Raw genomic sequence first — 22,277 nt, 5'->3', positions numbered from 1 at the left:
ATATGTGACGACTAATCTTAAACATTTTTCAAACTATAAATATGGGGTTTCAACAAATGAATAACCCTTAATTAATAATAACTAACACGACGATATTCTATTTTTAATATAAATAAATAAATTAAGAGTTGAAAACTTTTACTTTGAATCCAAAAATATAAAGAAAATGGAGAGATTTAATGAAGAATTTAAGATCTAGTAAATATGAAGAACTCTTGTTAGGGAAAGATGTGAAACTAGATTGAAAATGAAGACGAATGAAGATAAAAATATAGTATGTTTTAGGTTAAAATCAATTTTGTAACGAATGTTTGTTAACTATGGAGAATTTCTATTTGTTTAAATAAAATTTGTCGATTCTCAATTTTGTCCCTAAATTAAAAATTCTCAACATTTTACGCCATATTATGTTAATAGTAAAAATATATAGATATGTTTAAGGGAATGACTATTTCCCACCCAAATTTTATCCCAATTTCAAACCCACACTCATAGAAGATGAAAAACCTAGACTCCCATCTATGACCAAACTTTTGTTGATTTTTTCTATTAAAGAGAGAAGTAAAATAGTTATTTTACTGTTTATATTAAAGTTATAAAATTTATTACTTTCCATTCCTAGGTTTTGGAAACTAACATTTCACCTTTACCTAAAATTTTTAAACTTTAAAAAGTAATATTTTCACCCCCAAATCTAGGGTTTCCATATTTTTCAAAGCTTAGCTGCCCCCATAACTTTCAAAAATAACAGTTTCACCCCCACTCTTCAACTTCATCTTTTAGCATCATCTCTGGCCTCCTCCTTCTCCCAGTGCTATGATGGTGGTGCAACGAAGAGACAGAGATCTCTTCGTTGCACAACCCAGGTGACGAAAGACGACGCTTCATCGTGCTTCGTCACTTGTCACGTCGTCCAGACATGACAACACTTCATCGTCCAGATTTGGTTAATGAAGGTTCATCTTTCGTCATCCTTTATAGCCAGAGAAGGGAGATTGGTGGAAATAGTCAGCCGTCGATGGTGGCCAGAGAAGAAAACAAACTCTAGGGGTGAAATATAAACTTTTTAAACTTTGAGAATGAGTTGGAGTGTTAGTTTTTAAAACCTAGAGGGGGGAATGATAAAAACTTTGAAGTTTTAAATTTTATAGATAAAATAACAATTTTTTCTTTATTTCTAATTGAAAATTTAAACGGTAGTTTGGCCATAAGTGAGAGTTTGAGTTTTTATCTCTTATGAGTGTGACTTTGAGATCAGGGTAAAATTTGGGTGGGAAATGGCGTTTTCCCTATGTTAACTTAAAGTGCATTGGAAACATCATTAACAAGAGGGCGAACCAGATACCCTACACAGAGAGAAATCAAAATTCAAAATCCGCAGCAAAAGCGGGAAAACAGAATCCCAGATCCCCAAAGATAATTACAATCTCGTTAAAAAAATAATTAAAACCCATTTTCACAAATTCATTTGCCGATCTTCAACTTCTCTATCACCATCCCTATCCCTCCCTTGAAGATTCATAGAAATGGCAGAGAAGAGCAGTAGGAAACCGCAGAGCTTGAACGATCGTCACTATCGTCTTCTCCAAGACCTCGCTTCTCCTACTAAACCGTCCTTTAATCTACCCTTTTCCGGTGAACCCTTCTTTTTATTTTTAATTTTTCTTTTGTTGATGTTCAACTTAATTTACTGTTTTTTTAAAGAATTAATGTGTTGATTTTGTGTATAGATGACGAAGACGACGTAAAGGCGTCAGTGGTTAAACTAGAAGGTTCTTCGAAACGATACGATGTCATTTGCGGTAACCTATATCAGATTCACATTTCTTTTAGTTGATGGTTTATTATTTTAAAATATATAATTAAAGGCAGAAATGATGCTTGCAAAGTCTTGTCACGAGACAATGTTTGTTCGAGAATAAAGTAGTGCCTGGTGAGAAAGTTATTTCTAGAATTTGATTTCTACTGATACGGGATTTTGTTTTGTCTATTCATATATAATTTTATTTATATAATTAATTATTTGCGTATGGGACAAAAACGCTAGTAGCTACCTTTTTAAGTATTATTTTGAGGTTTTGAATAAATATATTATATGGTTTTTAAATATTAATGTAGTGGTTTCATTTGCAGAAGAAGAAGATGTAAATTCTTCTGTGTTTGAGCAGAAAGCTTTGTCCAAACAATTTGATTCTGTTCGTGGTAATCTGCTTCAAATTTACCTGTCTTTGAGTTTTGGACAAAATTTTATATTCCTTGCTTTGTGATTGGCTGATTGTTAATTTGCCTATTTTCAAATACTAAATAGAAGGCAGAGGTCATGTTTTCAAGGTCTTTTCTTGAAATAATGCTCTTACTGTGAACAAATCAGTGCATGGTGAGGATTCTAGTAAAACATTCGGTCTATTTTCTGTTGCTGGATTTTATTGGTCTATTTATATACTTTATCTATGAGACGAAATCTTGTAGCTAACCTTTATTTTATTTTTTTAAATTATTTGGGGGTTTAGAATTATAAGTATTTTTTAAAAAATAATGCATTGATTTTCTTGCAGAAGCAGAACGAGATGTAAACATGGTTAAATTGAAAGCTTTATCCAAACAATCTGACACTGTTTATGGTAATCTACTTTAAATGTACTTGTCTTTGGATTTTGAACAATTTCCATATTTTTTTGTTTCTTTGATTAATTATTTGTTAATGTTGTTTCTAAATACAAAATAGAAGCCAAAAGTGATGTTTTCAAAGTCTCATCTCAAGACTATGCTCTTACTGTTGACAAATCAGTGCATCGTAAGGATCTCATTAACAAATTTTGATCTTTCTTCTGTTGCTGGTATTATTTTTCTATTTATTTATTTATTTACTTATATGTGTCTTACATGGATTTGATTATTGTTGAATCAATGAATTTCAGAGGAAGAAAAGCCAGTAAAGGTTAAAATCCAAGGTAGACGCCGCCTGTGCAAAGTTTCATATCATGATGTTGATAATGTTAAGGGTAGCAATGTTGTTGATGGAGAACCTGAACTTTCGGATATTGTTGATTTTAATTCACCCCCACTGGCTAGAAACATGAGTAAGAGTGATAATTATAAGAGTGGAAATGAAATTAGGGATATTTTGAACGATTTAAGCTCAAGACTTGAGATTTTGTCGATTGAGAGAAAGAATGCCCCTAAAACTAATGATTGGGTGGATGAGTTGTCAGGATTGGTTGAGAAAATAGATATTGTTGAAGAGAGGAAATTTAATGTGCCTGAATATATGAGTGTTGACTCATCTCTTTCTCTTACACCCGATCTTTCTGAGTTCTCATCATATGTTAGTCGGAATATTGTTGATGGTGGTTTTGAGAGCGTGGTGGGTGATTATGAAGAGTTCAGGGGTGATAACGAAACCAAGAACCTTGGTATAGTACCAAAGAAGAATGTATTGAGAAGAGAGGATGAGAGGTTGGTGTCTACAAGACAGTCGTTTGAGTCTAATTTTGAAGACGAAGAGGATGGCGAGTCTGAGGTTGATGACCATATGAAAAGATTACCTGAAATTAATAAACATAGTCAAATATTGACAAAAAATGAACCTAAAAGGGTGTTTGAGAGATTAAGATCTGTGGGTCAATCTTTTGTGTCTTATGGTATAGAAGAGGATGATGAAGATGATGATTGTGTGATTGTAAGTGGGAATAATGTTGCTAAAAAATTAGAGACGTGTGGTGGTAAGTTGGAGGAGTCTGACCACTCTGGTGTGATGAATGTGCTGGATGAGTGCACAGATGGTTCTGTTTTGCAGGATGATGGTTCCATTACTTTAAATGGGCCAATGTCTACTTATTTGCTTCCAGGAAAGATCGCAAAAATGTTGTTTCCACACCAGTGTGAAGGGTTAAGATGGCTTTGGTCTTTGCATTGTCAAGGTAAGGGTGGAATATTAGGGGATGACATGGGGTTGGGAAAAACAATGCAGGTAAGATAATGTGTGCACTTTATGTTGAGATATTTTCACTTCAAATGTCTACTGTGGAATTGATTGATTTTGATTACCCTTTTTCTGCAGATATGTGGCTTCTTAGCTGGATTGTTTCACTCAAGATTGATCAATAGGGTATTGGTTGTTGCCCCAAAAACATTGCTCCCTCATTGGATCAAAGAATTATCTGCTGTGGGGCTTTCTAGGAAGACTAGAGAGTGAGGCTGTTTGGCTTAAACTCTTGAATTATGTGATTTGTCTATTTATAATGTATAATACATGTTTTCCCATTCATGCAGATACTTTGGAACTTGCATCAAAACTCGGCAATATGAACTCCAATATGTGCTTCAGGTTTTTCTCTTTCTCATTGTGTTTTCTATCCAAAACAATTGATTGACCAACAACAAAATGGTTAGAAAATTAGATGCAAGAAATGAATGCAACACCTGCATGCTAAATAACCAAAGTATATGTAATAAAGAGGATGCAATAAATTTCCAAGCTTTTAGTTATGATTGAACTTGTGGCTTGAAAGAAGCTGAATCAATTAACAATGTTATAGCACTATTAGTTTATGCAAGGTTCAAGCTGTAAATTTGGTTCAATGTGGTCTCTTTGGATGATGAATATGCTTGTCTAGGTTTCTCAAAATTTGAAATGTCTTCTTATTTTTATTTTATTTTGTTTTTGTAATGATGTTTTCTTTGTGCAACTTTTATGATAGTGGTTTTTGGAGAAGTGTACTGTGATTCTCTTTACTGTTTATTAGTGGGCATAAAATTAAGAATCCATATTTGTGTAATTTTTTTTGGTAGGATAAAGGTATTCTTCTGACAACTTATGATATTGTGCGTAACAACTCAAAGTCTCTAAGGGGGGACAATTACCTTATTGACGAAAGTAGTGAGAATGAGGCCACATGGGATTATATGATTCTTGATGAGGTAGATATTATTATGCTATTTATAATTTAGAATTCATCTACTTTTATGAGTTAGTTATGTGTACATGTAGAAATGCGTAATTACAAAATTTAATGTATTAAGTTATATTACTGTAGATATCATGCATGTCTGTTGCTATTTCATTTATCTTGTGCATTCCTACTCTCTTTCATTTTGAGTTAATATGCGTTTCACAAATAACTGGAAACTTCGTGAGAATTGAAAAAAAAATCATTTGAGCCAATCAAAGTTCTTCTGGATCATCACTTGTCAACTGCTTTTGGAATGTAGTAAGATGGTCCCCTGGAAACATTATGCAGTTGTCTAGGGTATGGTGAAATTGTATGAAATTGACAAATTGTATGCCCTGATGTCTGTTTCTCAAGAGAAGTTGATAAATGTTTAATTTTTTATCAACAGTGTTGTGGATATTTTTTTTGGGTGATTGTTGGCCTTTCAATTGATAAATTGTTGTACAAGATGTCCAACTATTGCCAATTCTTGTAGCTTTTGTTATCTTTTACTTTACCTTTTTTCCCCTGGAGGCCTATTGTACTTTTAAAACTTTCCTTCTAGTGAATTTTGGTTTCTATTTTATGCTACAAATTTGGCAGTTTGTGTTTCTTAGAAAGACAAAAAACTTGGTTTTGCTAATCCTTGCTAACTTTATTAATAACCATGAGCATACCATTTACTACTATTCTTATTCATTTACATCTTAATTTACTAGGCCTATAGAATAGAAATACCATCAAGTGATATGGTATATGTTTTAGGCTTTTCAAGTGTGTTTTGCATTTGGAGTCTTTTTAGATGTCTTTTGTATTGTACTTTCTACACATACTTATAAAGAGATGGACTCCTTTGTGTACGTATTTCCTGCTTGGGGGCAAAAAGGATACTGGCTTGCATGAATATGTATTCTTCCACCTATCACTTTTGATCGAAAGTTGCTTTTTCGACAGACAAAGAGATTTCAGTTTTATGTTACACTGACTTTGCTATTTGTTTGATTGGCTTATTTACTAATATAGGGCCATCTCATAAAAAATCCAAGTACACAAAGGGCCAAAAGTTTGCTTGAGATACCAAGTGCTCATCGAATAATTGTTAGTGGTACACCAATTCAAAACAATCTTAAGGTATTATCTATAACCCTTTATTTGTATTTTTAACGTAATATTTTCTATAAATGTAGTCTCATATGATTTTAGTGCATCTGACCCAAACTTCATAGATGATATTGTTTTTGGCTTTTGCTTCTTATTGCTTTGAAATAGGAATTGTGGGCTTTATTTAACTTCTGTTGTCCAGAGTTATTGGGTGACAACAAATGGTAATTTCTTTCTTCAATCTTCCTTTGGAATTATTTGGGTTTGTGCTTTTTGTGTCCTGAAGCTTTGGTACTTTGTCAGGTTTAAGGAGAAATATGAGAATCCTATACTTAAAGGAAATGATAAGCATGCTTCTGAGAGGGAAAAGTGTATTGGTTCAGCAGTTGCTAAGGTAACTGTTTATTATCTATTATCTCATTAGAATCTTCATCAATTGAAAGCTGTATATGCTCTCACAATTTGCTATAAACATAAAAAACTAGTACACATTGAGCCTACCATGGCCTCTGTTTTTACGGAAAAATTTAAGAATTGTTATGTAGTGGTAACCTAGATTACAGTAGCAACATTTATACTTAATTTTCTGACCTTTAGTTTAAATATGACATGCTCAATTGTTGGCTAATAATCATAATTTGTTTCTAATGAATCATATAATTCTACAACTGCAACTTGTAGCTTTTGAGAGTTTATTGTTTCTTGTGTGGTGCTTATATAATCACTTAGCTCAAATTAATGTTTGATCAGCAAACTCATAGATGAACTTATTTTATATAAATGCTCATGTTTTTGGTGACTTTGTGATAGGATAGGGTCACTTTTTCTTATCTTATAGATTAAGTTTTATTACAAAAAGGGGAGTTAGGGTTTCAACAATAGGAAGAAAAAAATTAGGGTTTTTTTCTTGGTTTAGATATATTGTCTTATGTGTTTTATATTTGTGCATTAGTTTTTATTTTGAAGTGCTTCATTTTATCATAAATATAGGCCTTTAAATGTTCAAGTTTTCTCTATTCATGTTTTAATTGTTTTTATGCTGTTACTTAGATTTCTCAGGTACTAGAAAAGTGATAACTTACATATTTTTTTGTTGTAAGTCAGGAGCTACGAGAACGTATTCAACCTTATTTCTTGCGTCGCTTAAAGAATGAGGTGTTTCTCAAAGATGATGCCACAAAGAGTGCCACACTTTCCAAAAAGAATGAGATCATTGTGTGGCTAAGACTGACTAATTGTCAGGTTCAAGTTGCTATACTATTCCTGTTTTTGATTGCATTTTCTTCTGTAATTTTATTAGAAGTCTTTTGTAAATCCTGGTTCTTTAATTCTCTTATGTAGCGACAACTCTACAAAGCTTTTTTGAATAGTGAGCTGGTTCTTTCTGCTTTTGATGGATCCCCATTGGCTGCCCTTACGGTACATTTTTGGTTCAGTATTGACGTTTCTCTTAATTGGTTTCTCCCTTTTATGTTTATAGTAGAACTATTCATATTATTCAGTGAAGAATCTATAAATATATCCTTTTGCATTATTCACTCTTATTTATATATCTTTTCATTTTCCTGTTTTACAAATAATCATATGGAAAGTTGATTCTTTTGGTTTTCAGCATTATTGTGGAGGTTTATATCTCATAATTTTTGGCATTTTCGACATTATTCTTACCAAACAGAAAAGTAGTATGGAAGAAACTCTGTTTTTTTAATAGGAAATTGGTTTCTTTATTTGCTTGAAGGGAGGGGGATGTAAAGCTAGCTTTGACATTATTATTTATGTCTGTGATTCATTTGCAGAGCTAGTGGTTTAAATCATAGTAAGTTGTCTGCTCTTAATATTTTGCCTGGAAGGATGCATTCATTGTAAGGGTATTGATGTCCGACAAACAAAAGAAAGTGATTTCTGTAATGATGTGACTCATTCTATGGTTAGGATGCCCTGATGTTAATGTCATCATGACCATGTTAATCACTATTGGATTCAACTTCATTGGACTGATGTGGTATTTAGAATTAAGATCTTGATAAATTAATATCAAGATGTCTTGACTAAAGAATTATTCTCTCTCTCTATATATATCATTTAACATCTCATTACATTTGGGGAGGCACTTTGGTGAAAAATAATGCTTTATAATTGGTTTGATTGACACATTATATGAAATAGAATATGATACTTTTTCCATTTTAAACAGATTGTGATACCTTCAATATATTAATGATATCATCCAATAATCATTATGATAAGCAGGATTCCATGTTTTCTTGTATCCTTAAAATTCTGGTGGTTTTCCTTGGTCTTTTGTGAAGTCTGTTTTTTGGTATTTGTTGCTTATTTTTTAAACTAAAAGCCTTGTCTTCCCTTTTTCGTTTGTATCAGGAAATTGTTATGGGATGTTGTTTAAGCCTATGTAAAGCTTTATATATGCTATTTTAATTTTTTTGTTGGCTGAAACTTTCTACAAGATAACAAACATTATACTTTTTCTTTGAAGCAGATTCTGAAGAAAATATGTGATCACCCACTTCTCTTGACCAAGAGAGCAGCCGAAGATGTACTTGATGGGATGGACTCAATGCTAAATCCTGAAGATGCTCGTGTGGCAGAAAAATTGGCGATGTATATTGCTGATGCTACCGGGGGAGAAGAATTCCAAGAGCAACATGACAATGTCTCATGCAAAATATCTTTTATTTTAGCCTTATTGGTTAGGCATCTTGCAAATTTAGGCATTGATGGTTTGGGTGTTTTATGCAATAGGTTAAGCGTAATTTCTTTGATGTTCTTTTGCAGGATGATTTAGTTCCAAAGGGTCATAATGTTCTTATTTTCTCACAAACTCGCAAAATGCTTAATCTTATTCAGGTTTGTTCTATACAATAACCCAGCTTATGATGTCTTCCAAGCTTTATGATTTGATTTACTCACTTTTTAATTAATTCATATAATGTATTTGTTAGTTAATAGTTTCGTAATGTTGGAAGATTTGAATATTTATTATATTTAAATATGAAAGCAAAATAAAATTAGTTCATCTTTGATACTTATTGAAGACAAACACCTAACAAGTTCAAAAGCTTGGTGAGTTGTCTGTCTAGGTGCTTGTCTAGGTTGTAGGCTTTTTCGCTTGCTTTCTTTTTGGCCAAAACTTTTGTACTCTAGTTAAAGATAGGTTTAGTTATCGAATACACTGAAACTTCTATGAATTAGATATTTTAGTTTGGTTGGCCCATTAATGATGGATCCTTTCTAACATGCTCCAAATGAATTATTGACACTTATTTTCCTTGTGAAAACACAGGTTAAGTAGTGTGAAACCTAGTAACAGGCTGATGATAGTTAACATCAGATTTTTTCACCAATTACACTTTGACTTATGTTCCATTGTAGTGTAATTTTGATGGATTCATATACGTATATATATAAAAAACTTTGATTGATTCATTTGTGATTTACAGTGTTTTTAAAAAAGAAATTATATCCTACTTGCCCTTTTGTGTGTGTGTATAGAACAAATGTTGAAATAAGATGAAAAAAAGGGGGCAGAATTTTGCATTTTTTCAGCAATTTGATTCCTTTAGTTATGTCTTTCATTCGAAATTTGTTGTGTAAGGCATTTGTATGAATGTCATTTCTACTTGACACTTTGGTTGTTAATAGGAATCTATCATATCCAATGGCTACAAGTTCTTACGTATTGATGGCACTACAAAAGCTAGTGATAGGGTGAAGTTCGTTAATGTAAGTTTTCCTTTTATAAGGATAAGGATTGATGGCTTTTATGTCAAAGCTTTATCACATGATGTTCATTTTTCTCTCAATTCAGGATTTCCAAGAAGGTGATGTGGCTCCTATATTTCTTTTGACATCTCAAGTTGGTGGTCTAGGTCTTACACTTACTAAAGCGGATCGTGTGATTGTGGTGGATCCCGCTTGGAATCCAAGGTGCCTTACACTTTGCTTCTTGTTCATACTTGCTAATTTATTAGGTATGGTTGATTGAATTTCCACAGTGGTTGCGTACAATTACAAAAGACTTTGAAATATGTTCCAATTAGAGGTGGTAATTGCGCCGGGTCAAATTGAGGCTCGACCGAAGACATGAGAAATGGGTTTGGCCCGTCATTGTAGTGTGCTAGACCCAACCCATAAGCCTTCTAGGCTAAGCTGTAGGTCTAAGTGTTAGGCCCATGGGTTGATCCGACCCGTTACTATTTATAATATTTAAAAAATTATAATATAATATAATAAATTAATAAATTAATAATTATAATATAAAAATTATAAATACTTATAAGAAATACAAATTTTAGACTTAAAAAAATGAGTTTGAATTATTTGGATCAATTTCACATGTATGAGATAACTAAAATTTTAGTTTGATTGGAATATGTTTAACCTTTATTTATAGTGAGCGAAGAAAGTAAAATATTTTATTTTTTTAGATGTAAAACTCTTTGCAAAGTGCAAAAATATAAGTATAAAAGTCCCATATCTAAAATAATATAATTACTAATTCCATTCATATATTTTAAATAAAGATTAAGTAAAAAGTTTAACCAAACTCATGTTTTTGTTTTACATTGGTAAAATTGATCATGAAAACTGAACTCATCTATTATAAATAAGTTTGTTTTCTTTTTAATTACAATTTGATGCATACTAACACAATTGAATTTCCTAACATGTTTTCTAATAGAAGAAAACGTAATTAAAAAATTTATTTAATAATTTTTTTACTTAAAGTTATTAGGTTAGCCTAGTAGGGGTTTGTGGGCCAACCTAACCTGTTGTATATAGAGCTAGGCTTTGGACCTTGAAATTTTCATGGGTTGGCTTGGCTCGAGGGCTTGTCACGATGCAAGCCTAAGGCCCGACCTAGCCTATGGGTTGTGTTGTGGTAGGCTTGACCCAACCAATCCCTATCTCTGGTTTCAATTGTTTTATATATATATATATATATATATATATATATATATATATATATATATATATTCATGATACTAGTGACTTAACTATAAAAAAATATATTAACAAAAATTTATATTATTCAAACCAATTTATATGAAAGTTAACTAAATATCAACATAAGTGTTTTTTATTTTTTAAATAATTCAAATTAAAGTTTTACAAGCGCGACAAAGACTTGAAGAATACAATCACTTATTCCATTTGTATACTATAAATAAAGACTAAATAAAGTAGAAAGTTCAATCGAATTCATGTTTTAGATCTCAATTGGTGAGACTAAATAATTTTTTTAATTAAAATTAATAAGTTGGCCTCTTGACTTGTTGTATATAGGGTCAGACCTTAGGCCCTAAAATTTTTATGGGTTGGCTCGGCTCAAAGGCTCGTTATTGTGCAAGCCTAAAGCCTAACCCAGCCCATGGGTCCAATTGGCCGTGTTGGAGTTAGCCCGACCAAGCTTATAGCTATCTCTAGTTTCAATAGTTTTTATATATATATATATATATATATATATATATATATATATATATATATATATATATATATATATATATTCATATTCTTGATGTTATTGACTTAACTATAAAAAACATATATTAACAAAAATTTATATTATTCAATCCAACTTATATGAAAGCTAACTAAATATCAATCTACGGGTTTTTTTTTTTTATTTTTTTGATAAATAATTCAAATCAAAGTTTTAGAAGTATAATAAAAACTCGAAATTGGTGAAATTGATCATAATAATTGAACTCACCTATTATAAATAAATTTATCTTTTTTTTAATCACAATTGAATTTCCTAACATGTTTTATGATGAAAGAAAACATAATTAATTTTTTTTTAATTAAAGTTAATGGGTTGGCTTGGTAAGGGCCTGGTGGTTGGCTTGGTCCATTGTATATAGGACCAAACCTTAGGTCTTAAAATTTTCATAAGTCGGCTTGGCCTGAAGGCTCATCATTGTGCAAGCTTAAGGCCTAACCTTGTCCATGGGCTCGATGGGTCATGTTGGAGCTACCTTGTTCCGACCCATCGCCATCTGTAGTTCCAATAGTTTATATTCTTGACACTATTGACTTAACCATAAAAAAATATATTAACAAAAATTTATATTAATCAAACCAATTTATATGAAAGCTAAATAAATATCAATCCAAGTGTTTTTTTTTTTTTGGAAAGTAATTCAAATCAAGGTTTTATAAACATGACCGAGGTTCTAACCCAGACCTTCTTCTAGAAAGTTCCAATGCTTTATTAATTTTGCTAACTTTTTGCTAATATTAATCCAAGTTAACATTGAGTAATTAGTGTTGACTTCCTTTAAGTTTGTTTTACCAAGTTAGTGGATTTAATAGATGAATTCACCTATAATTGGTCATTTATGTTAAGCATAATTTACATGCCTTAAAAGTAAGTCTCATGTGTAAATAAGTTAAAAGTTTGGTTTTATATGGCCCTAGTTACTCTATTCTTTTAAGACTTACCAATGCTATTGTAGCGAGGTGAGTGAGTTTAGGTATCTTGTCATAAAAATAGGATCCAAACACGAAATCAAAATCAATTAGTTCCTAAGATTTAGGAACTAGAGTCGACATTGATTAGTTCTTATGATTAAGGAACTAGAATTAGAATTGACTAGTTTTTAAAATTTAGGAAATGAGATTAGAACCAACTACGATAGGTTTCTACTTGGAACGTACCCGATCAATTTTGGGTTTGGTTTTGGTTCTTATTCCTCTTCTTCCAACATTGTTCATCTATCTTAAAAAAATTAAGAAATTAAAAACCATTACTTGATCTTGACTTTTTTTGTTTTGTTTTGGAAAGTACAAAATATAAGAGGCATACCCCAAGTAAAATCACAGAAACTTATAAAGAAATCCAAAATGAGCTCGTAGGCTTCCAAAACAAAACAAAGGAAAAGTAAAAAAAATGACAAGAATGCATGGGCTCAACAAAATGATTAATTAGGAATTTATCAAATAGCTCGATATTAAAGTGAAACCTCATATCTTGGCTCCAATGCAATAATCCTGGCGTGAACCATATAATGGATATAAAAAACAATCTCACGGCGATGCTTGCGGTGTGTTAGGATCCCAAGTGCAAGGTATGAGACTTGGATCCCACATTGGAAAGTATGAGCAATTAGTGTGGGGTTTATATGGCCTTGGGCTCTCCTATCTCAATAGTTAGCTTTTGAGGTGTGGTTCTCCTAAGGTTCGTATCACGGTGTCAGTGGAACACTCGATTATTTCTCTCATACCACAGGTAGTAAATAGTGCCAGAAAGGGATAACTAGGTGAAAAAATGTTGAAAGTCCCTCGGTTGTCTGAGGTGTAAAGATGCCTAGTGTACTTGAGAGGATTAAGGGAAACTTGACCGAATTAAAAAAGTCCTATCTTTGATTCCTCCCTTCCTCCCCTCCCCAAAGAGAGGAAGAGAAATCATGGTCGAAGAAAAAGTGATCATAAGTCTTTGTGGTTGAGTTACACAAAACACATGACAGATTGTAAAAACCCATGATGTTGAAGACGATTTATAGAACATGGATGACCCAAAGTGATGAGCTAAAGGATAAATGAATGGCATGGAATTTGTTTTGGGAACTGAAAATATAATTTTTTGTATATTTCATATTCAATAGAATTACAATTATATAAGAGGTTAGGATAGCTAATTTAGGAAGACTATTAACTACTCCTATTTAAGTTTAGGAAGGATATTATAACATTCCTATTCTATATGATTCTCTATGATTCACTATCTATACAAATATCTCAACATATCTCAACAATATCTCAACACTCCCCTTCAAGCTGGAGCATATAAATCATATGCACCAAGCTTGTTATAAATATAATTAATTCGTGGCCCTCGAAGTGATTTTGTCAGGATGTCAGCAAGTTGATCATTTGAATTGACATAACTTGTGCCAATAATGCCAAATATAACTTTTTCTCGAACAAAGTGATAGTCAATTTTTATATGCTTTGTCCTTTCATGAAAAACTGGATTGGAAGAGATGTGAAGAGCAGTCTGGTTATCACAAAATAATATCATTTGTGGAACATCTACAAACTTTAATTCTTGAATTAACTACTTCAACCAAACAAGTTCACAGGTAACTAATGCCATAGCATGATACTCAGCTTCGGCACTTGATCTAGCCATAACATCTTGTTTTTTGCTTTTTCACGATATAAGATTTCCTTCAACTAAGACACAATACCCAGAAGTAGATCGTCTATCTGAAGGTGAGCCTGCCCAATCGGCATCAGAATATCTAACTATCTGTGTATGACCCTTATTCTCATAGAGTAGACCTTTTCTTGGTGCTCCTTTGATATACCGTAGAATCCGAACAATAGCATCCCAATGATAGGTACATGGCGACTGAAGAAACTGACTAACAACACTGACTGAAAATGAAATGTCAGGTCGTGTTATGGTGAGATAATTGAGCTTACCAACCAATCTACGATACCTCCCAGGATCATTAAGAGGTTTCCCCTATCTAGGTAAGAGTTTAGTATTAGGATCCATGTGAGAGTCTATGGGTTTACAATCTAACATCCCTATTTCTTCCAGAATATCCAAAACATACTTTCTTTGTGAGATAACAATTCCAGATTTAGATTGTGCCACTTCTATGCCGAGAAAATACTTGAATGACCTCAAATCTTTAGTTTGAAAATGTCTAAACAGATGTTGTTTTAATTGCATAATGCCATTTTGATCATTTCCTGTTATAACAATATCATCCACATAAACAACCAAATAGATATTTTGTCCTTGTGAGGTATGTCTATAAAATACCGAATGATCAGACTCGCTTTTACTCATACCAAATTCCTGAATTACTGTACTAAAGCGCCCAAACCAATCACGGAGAGATTGTTTTAAGCCATATAAAGAGTGTCGGAGTTTACAAACCAATCTAGACTCCCCCTAAGTAACAAAACCAGGTGGTTGCTCCATATAAATCTCCTCCTGAAGTTCACCATGGAGAAAAACATTCTTGATATCCAACTGATGTAGAGGCTAATGCCTAATGGCAGCCATAGAGAGAAACAGACGAATAGATGACATTTTAGCCGTTGGAGAGAATATTTCATAATAGTCCAGGCCATATGTTTGGGTGTACCCTTTCGCAACCAACCGAGCTTTCAATCTATCAACCTTGCCATCTGGACCAACCTTAACAGTAGAGATCCACCGACAACCAACAGTGGTGTGTCTAGGAGGTAATGGAACTAAATCCCAAATACCATTGGCATGTAAAGCAGACATCTCATCCAGCATTGCTTGTCGCCATCCAGGGTCAGAAAAGGGCCTTATGAATATTGTTAGGAATAGAAATAGAAGACAATGTAGACATAAATGCATAATATGACAGTGATAAGCGATGATAACTAAGGAAATTATAAATAAGATGAAGATTACAAGTGGAACGCATATCTTTGCGAATAGCAATGGGAAACTGATCAGCAGGAGACAAGACCTCAGTATTGGAAGAGATTGGTGCAGGAAGTGGAGGCACAAGAATCTCAGGAGTTATCTCATGAACATCTTCACCTGTAGGACCTGTACTTGGTTGAAGAGACTCCTCAGGTCAAATTCTTATTCTAGGCTCTGATACCATGAAAATATAATTTTCTGTATATTTTATATTCAATAGAATTACAATTATATAGGAGGTTGGGATAGCTAATTTAGGAAGACTATTAACTACTCCTATCTAAGTTTAGGAAGGATATTATAGCATTCTTATTCTATATGATTCTCTATGATTCATTATCTATACAAATATCTCAACAAGAACCAAAGCAGATGATGCATAAGGTGACATCTTGCTAGGCCTCCAACACATTCCATTCAGAGTTGATTGAAAAGTTGCTTGAAGAGTGACCTTTCTAGACAAGGTGATTGAGAACCCTATCTCATGAAAGTGTGGTGATAGAGTCCCACACATGTTGAAGTTCCAAGCTACTCAGTGGGAAAGCTCACGAGCCATTTCGGATAATATCAGAAACCTTGGCATCCCAATGCAAATTAGTAGTTCATAGTACCCTAAAGGAGAATAGATCACTCAGACAGTCTTACGAAAGGCAATAATCAAGCCATAGAGAAATGTCTTAATCATCACCAATGCAACTGATAATGAGACCTCTATACCAATCTCTACTAATAAGAATTTTCCTCAATGTCCATGAAGTCCTAGAGATAACCTTGATATACCAGAAAGAATGACCTTCAAGAACCCTGTGTACCTAAGATGTCTAGATGGAGGTGCGATCTATAAGAAGCCTCCAAACATGCTTCAGAATTGTTGCCTTGTTCTAGTCCTTACATCTCTTAATCTATAGACTCCTTTCTCTCAGAGGGTAACAGACTGATGCTTAAGCCACCTTGGTCATGCCTCTCCAAAAGGAAGCCTTGCAATATACCTTCAATCTTCCTCACAGTAGTTGCAGGAAGAATAAACATGGAAGACCAATATACTTGTATGGAAAATAAAACTGACTTGATCAAATGTAGCTTACCAATATAAGTGAGTGAGGTTGATGTCATTAGCCTGATCTTAGCCAGAATTTGCTTTATTAATGGTTGACAGTTAGAATGCTTAAGCCGAGTGGTCACCAATGGCAACGCCAAATATTGAACAAGTAAAATTCCCAATTAGAAACCTAAAGTAGATTGAATTTACACTTGAATCTTCTCATTAACCCTCGATAGGGAAAGATGACTATTACCTGAATTAGTAACCAAGCTAGAAACTCTTTCAAACTCACCCAGAAAAGACTTAATAACTCTCGCAGAAATGGTGTCAACATGACAGAATACCATATGATCATTAACAAAGCAGAGGTGAGTGATACTAGTTTGGTGACAACGCCAATGGTGTTGGAAACCAAGAACTTGAGTAGCCTTTTGCAAGATACCACTCAAACCCTTTATAACCAACACAAAGAGGTATGGTGATAATGGATTGCCCTGTCTAATTCCCTTTGATTAAGAGAAAAAACTATGTAACTCTTTATTCAGCTTAACTAAAAAATGTGGTGTGGTCAAACATGTTTCAATACACAAAAACATCTTGTCTGGAACTCCTACTGTTTGTAATGCCAAAAGGATAAAATCCCAACTCATAATACCAAAGACCTTATGAATGCCAACCTTCAAAAACACACCAACCTAGAGAGCCCCTAATATGGTAATTATGCATAAGCTCTAGAGTTAGCAAAATATTATTTGCAATTTGCCTTCTTGGAACAAATGTTGACTGAGCTTCCAATAATGGTAGGAAACACATCTTTACACTTGTAAGATCTTTGCTATCTTACTATGCACCTAGTTCTAACCATGTCCTAAGTCAATTTATTATGTTATTATGTAAATTGCATCATAAATTGACTTGAATTATATTTTTTATGAGAAAAACTTAACAAACAACCACCTTCGTCTTAAACCAAGCCTACCAACTCTTCCTCTCATCGGTTATCACCATCTCTTTAGTCTAATTGTACACAAATCATCATTTGAAATTTCCTCCAAATATGGTCCACTCCATCTCTGAATTGGATCTATGTTTGCCCAATATACTTTTTGGAGACTTAGGTTCATCATTGCTCCATGTGGAGATTATTGGGTCACATGGAGAAAAAAGAATTGGCAGTGTCAGAGGAGGGATAAATTAAGCTTTACTTAATGGAGACAACGGTTGGACTTTGTTGTCTATGTGTTGGGCTTTGACGTGCAAATCTTGGGTTTTGTAATTTGTTTTATGTAAATGGAAAATTTTTGGGTTTTGAGAGAACGAAAAGTTTGTCGGTTGTTGAAAGTCCCTAGTTAGAAGATCTCAGGTGACGACAACAAATTATATTACTTGAGGAGGTTGAATATTGTTTTGTTTTGCAATTGGATTTTGAATCAAACTTGAATAGAATTCTTGTCTAGATCCAATTCTTAGGTTGATTCCAGTTCCTACCGTGTTGGAAACAAAACTTGCTATCTCAGTTGGGCAGTTAGTGGTTTTCGTTCCATTCGATTCTTTTGCTTAAGCTTAACTTTAATGTACAATTTTAAACATGGATTAGGATTATAATCTGTTAGGAACCTGAAGAACCCAAGCTACTGCTGGAATTCAAAAAGTGTGGTCTCACCTGAGATTCTGCTCTGTTGTGACCTCTGTTCCCACACACTCAATGCAATCACAAATAATTTGTAAACTGATAACTTATGCTAACAACTTGAATGAAACAGTAAACTTTCATAAAGGAATTCAACAGTTTCTGCTTACAAGCATCAATCTAGAATTAAACCACTTACAAATTCAACACATTAAGATCAGTCACACCCTACTAAATAATAACCTTAACACAACAAAACCAAACAATTCTCTCCCAAGTTCCTTAGGCACTTCTAGAGGCTTAGTACTCTCCCAAAACCATTTCTTTCTGCTCCTTGCCTCCCTTCCTGCTTCCCTCCTACTTTATATTGTTATTTGTCCTTTTCTTTTCTACTGGTGGTCCTAGTGCCTACATGCATGCCCTTTGCTCTACTATTGTACTACTACATGTCTCTGCACAAATTGATTTGTTGTTAATCCTGCTGTCGCCACGTGTCCCATCTTCTAGTGCTCTCTTTCTCCGGTTAATGTACACTCGAGACCTAACATTATCTTACAAATAATTTCATTTATATGTAAAAAATACCTAATATGAGATTCAATTATTTATGGGATTATGGTTTTTGTTTGGTTTTGTATAAAGGATATGGTAGCTTTATCTTGTTCTTACTGGAAAAAAAAAAAATCTTTATCTTGTCCTGGATATTAATCCATGTGGATGTGGTAATCAATCCTGTGAAATCTTGTAGTTTAGCTGATCTAATAATTGCGAGACTCAAGTTTTTGATGTATTTTATTTATTTAGCTATAATTAAGTTACATAAATATTTTATATATATATATATGTGTATATATATAAAAAATTAATCATATAATTATTAAAAATTGAAGTACTAAGCTGTCATTTGAAGGTGAATTGACAAGCCTGTCAAGTCTGATGCTGTATTAGTCACAAGAAAATATGATATATTACTCAATTCCAACTGATTACCTAGATTCAAAATCCATCTACATTATGCAACATCTCTCAGTTTATATTTCTATGAAAGAACCACAGCCAACTGCTGGGTTGATGACATTGATATTGGTGCATCATGTCAAAGAGTGTAGCATATTTATAGTTTATTCTTGCAATTGTTTATAATGTTCCCTCTGGGTGGTCTTTTTAATAACTAAATTTTAGTTGTTTATAATGTTCCCTCTGGGTGGTCTTTTTTGTCAAAGAGTGTAGCATATTTATAGTTTATTCTTGCAGTTTTTTATAATGTTCCCTCTGGGTGGTCTTTTTAATAAGTAAATTTTACCTCTGTAGTACTGATAATCAAAGTGTTGATCGTGCTTATCGAATCGGCCAAAAAAAAGATGTCATTGTATACAGATTAATGACTTGTGGAACAGTTGAAGAAAAGATATACAGAAAGCAGGTTAGAGATTTATTTCTTTTCCTTGTTTGGTCATAGATGGACTGAAATTCTACATTTTCCTAGCCCCTTTTTTGTAATCCCAATGAGCTTCGAAAACTACCACATGGCGAAGGGTTTGCCGTCTTACAAAATATGTTGTAAACCTACATCAACCAAAACTGTCTGTAATCATTTCAAGGCGGTTCAGTGAAATATTGGAAACTGCCAGCAGTGACAGGATTGGCTAACATTGAATAGTTTACTGTAGTAAAATATGACAATTTATTTGAGAGATAGACAAGTTTTTGAAGTAAAATTTTTATAGATGCATGAGTCCATGCCAGCAGTTGTACAATAAAGCCTTTATGCAGTTCTCTGTTATGGAATAACAGAGTTTTTTCTTTTTGCATACTTCATGAATGTTTCACTTGTACATCTTTCTAATTTTAGTATGAGTATAATGGCATCATCTTTAACTGCATAAAATTTGTTGTTTAGATATTCAAGGGAGGGTTGTTTAAAACTGCAACTGAGCACAAAGAACAGATTCGGTATTTTAGCCAGCAGGTATATTCTTGAAAAGATGAAATTTGTTGCTTCACTGACATGAATTCGAATTCTTCATGATGAGTATGCTCTGTTATTGATTTTCATTAAAATTTTCAGGATCTTCGGGAGCTTTTTAGTCTTCCTGAGCAGGGATTTGATATTTCTCTGACCCAGCAGCAATTACATGAAGAGCATGGCAACCAGCAGCATAACATGTACTGAACTTAATGGTTATATATGTTCCATTATATGTCATTCCCTCTTTGCAGTGATTTTTCTTTTTTCCTCTTCCCTATTGGGTAAATTGTGATTTATTTATTTATTTGTTTTTTAAATATCCGAATTGGTAAAGAGAAATATAAATTTATGTGGTAATGGTCCTGTTAATATTTGATGGAATTTTATAGTTATGATCTTTGTGGTGCTTAGTGCATACCTTCTTTGCATTATATATTCTTAGATGAATGTTAATGCCTTTTTTTTTTTTTAATTTTTTAGATAAATGTTAATGTTGAGCCTAACAGTTTTAAATTTATTTTGACTCTATATATTTGCTTTTACTTATTTTGGATTAATTTCCTAATAATTATTGCTTTTGATAGGGATAAATCCTTGGAAGCCCACATAGAGTTCCTGGAAACGCTAGGTATTAGTGGAGTTAGTTATCACAGTTTACTTTTCTCCAAGACAGCTCCAGTGCAAGTTGTGCAGGAGGATGTGGAAGAATTAAGGTGAAAAATCTTTTCATATTTATCATTTCCTCCTTTTGACTGCTAATATAGTATTTCATTGTTGTGATGATACAACTATTGCTTTACATATTTTGATTTTCAAGTTTTGTACCTACTTCCTCTTACATTTTTTGAATCATTAAAAGGTTGATTGCAAGATGCTGTACTTTGAAATTATGAAGTTCCATATATGCATTCTTGCCAGCATATAAATTTGGTTTATATTTCTTTTTAGTAGCGAAAACCAGATTCTAAATCAGGTTGTTTGGCTTCTTTTAATGATGTTGAAATTCATTATATTTGCAAATAGTTCAGTGTTGTTTGAATGACAATACTCTTATGATTGCAAGCTGAAATTTGTATGTCTTTGTATTGAATGAATCCCTTTCCTAGTCTTTCTATATTGTAGTTTTCTTTCTCTGGGTGCAGGGAAAAGAGCTCCGCATTCGTAGGGAACCCATCATCTGGCTATTTGGTTGAACGTAATGTTGATGGGTAATTGTTTAAGGATCTTATACATTTATTTAAAAACAAAGTCAATGTATATTTCATGTTTTATCTAGCATATCAGTAACATCTTTACGCTTGCTACAGGGCTGAGTTTGCTTTCAAACCGAAAGATATAAAGCAGCTAAGCAAGAAAAATTTTTCCTCTTCTCCTGAGAGTTTAGCTAAATTGACAGAGTCAGAAATCAAAGAAAGAATTAATCGATTGTCACAAATTCTTGCTAATAAGGTAAGTTTCTTTTTAACTCAACAATTAGAATGTTGTGTTGGTTGAATCACAATGGAACAGGAACAATATGTTTGTACGTTCTTAAAGCTTCTGTGTATGAACGCCCTTCCATCTCTTTTCATAAATTTGAATCAATCTTACAAGAAACTCTTTGTTTTTTATTGCTGTTCTAGGTCGCCTTGAGGTTTTAAGAGTCAATTTATATTTCTGATACATTTGCAGGGTACAGTTGAGAGATTACCAGACAAGGGAGAAAAACTGCAGAAGCAGATTGCTGAGCTGAACTTGAAGCTCAAGAAGTTGAGGACAGATGAAAGATCCGAGACCGAAGTCATTGATGTTGATGACATAATGGGTAATTTCAAGAGAGTTCTGAATGTATGAACCATCTATGCTGCAGGTGATGTATGGTGACATTGGAGTAAATATTGTAGATGAGACAAAACAATATCACTAGATGGATAAACAAGTTGATCTTGAATCAAATTGGAGGTTTGGCTTAAGATTGATTCGTTTGAATTGCGTCGTGGATTTGAGCTAAATCAATTCACATTTGATCCATCCCTACTCCTAAGAACTAGTAACATATGGAACTAGTTCGGTTTGTTATAAACTTAGGATTTTGATCTCCACAAAAGTTGCCATATTGAACTTTTTAAAGTTTGTCAAACTTGAGTTTGACTTGAATTGGATCTATTATATGATCTTCAAAAGAA

General features: G+C 33.1%; 1 protein-coding gene across 4 annotated transcripts; it reads left to right on the top strand.

Annotated features, from left to right (window-relative positions):
* The first annotated feature begins 1,333 nt into the window (after positions 1-1,333).
* Positions 1,334-22,277, top strand: LOC123229212 (protein CHROMATIN REMODELING 24). 4 transcript variants are annotated; one of them, XM_044654867.1, is made up of 25 exons: positions 1,334-1,635; positions 1,731-1,802; positions 2,134-2,202; positions 2,556-2,621; positions 2,726-2,794; positions 2,919-3,970; positions 4,061-4,191; positions 4,273-4,327; positions 4,792-4,920; positions 5,955-6,062; positions 6,201-6,256; positions 6,336-6,426; positions 7,137-7,274; positions 7,374-7,451; positions 8,530-8,739; positions 8,826-8,897; positions 9,693-9,773; positions 9,859-9,977; positions 19,455-19,566; positions 20,044-20,112; positions 20,212-20,309; positions 20,697-20,825; positions 21,255-21,320; positions 21,420-21,561; positions 21,784-22,277. In XM_044654867.1, exons 1-25 carry the CDS (start codon positions 1,527-1,529, stop codon positions 21,943-21,945), a joined length of 3,483 nt encoding a protein of 1,160 aa, XP_044510802.1. In that variant the 5' UTR covers positions 1,334-1,526; the 3' UTR covers positions 21,946-22,277. The 4 variants fall into 4 exon arrangements, with proteins under 4 accessions (XP_044510802.1, XP_044510807.1, XP_044510815.1 ...); XM_044654872.1 differs by lacking the exon at positions 2,134-2,202; XM_044654880.1 differs by lacking the exons at positions 1,334-1,635; positions 1,731-1,802; positions 2,134-2,202 and adding an exon at positions 2,248-2,377.

This window comes from Mangifera indica, chromosome 1 (assembly GCF_011075055.1).
Source record: "Mangifera indica cultivar Alphonso chromosome 1, CATAS_Mindica_2.1, whole genome shotgun sequence".
Classification (NCBI taxonomy): domain Eukaryota; kingdom Viridiplantae; phylum Streptophyta; class Magnoliopsida; order Sapindales; family Anacardiaceae; genus Mangifera; species Mangifera indica.
The sequence above is the reverse complement of the archived record's forward strand: the minus strand, read 5'-3'. Positions and strand labels throughout refer to the sequence as shown.

Coding starts and splice junctions, on each gene's coding strand:
- LOC123229212 (XM_044654867.1), top strand. CDS start 1,527: ATGGCAGAGAAGAGCAGTAGGAAACCGCAGAGCTTGAACGATCGTCAC. Junction 3,971..4,060: donor GGTTGGGAAAAACAATGCAG/GTAAGATAATGT, acceptor CTTTTTCTGCAG/ATATGTGGCTTCTTAGCTGG. Junction 9,978..19,454: donor GATCCCGCTTGGAATCCAAG/GTGCCTTACACT, acceptor TTACCTCTGTAG/TACTGATAATCAAAGTGTTG.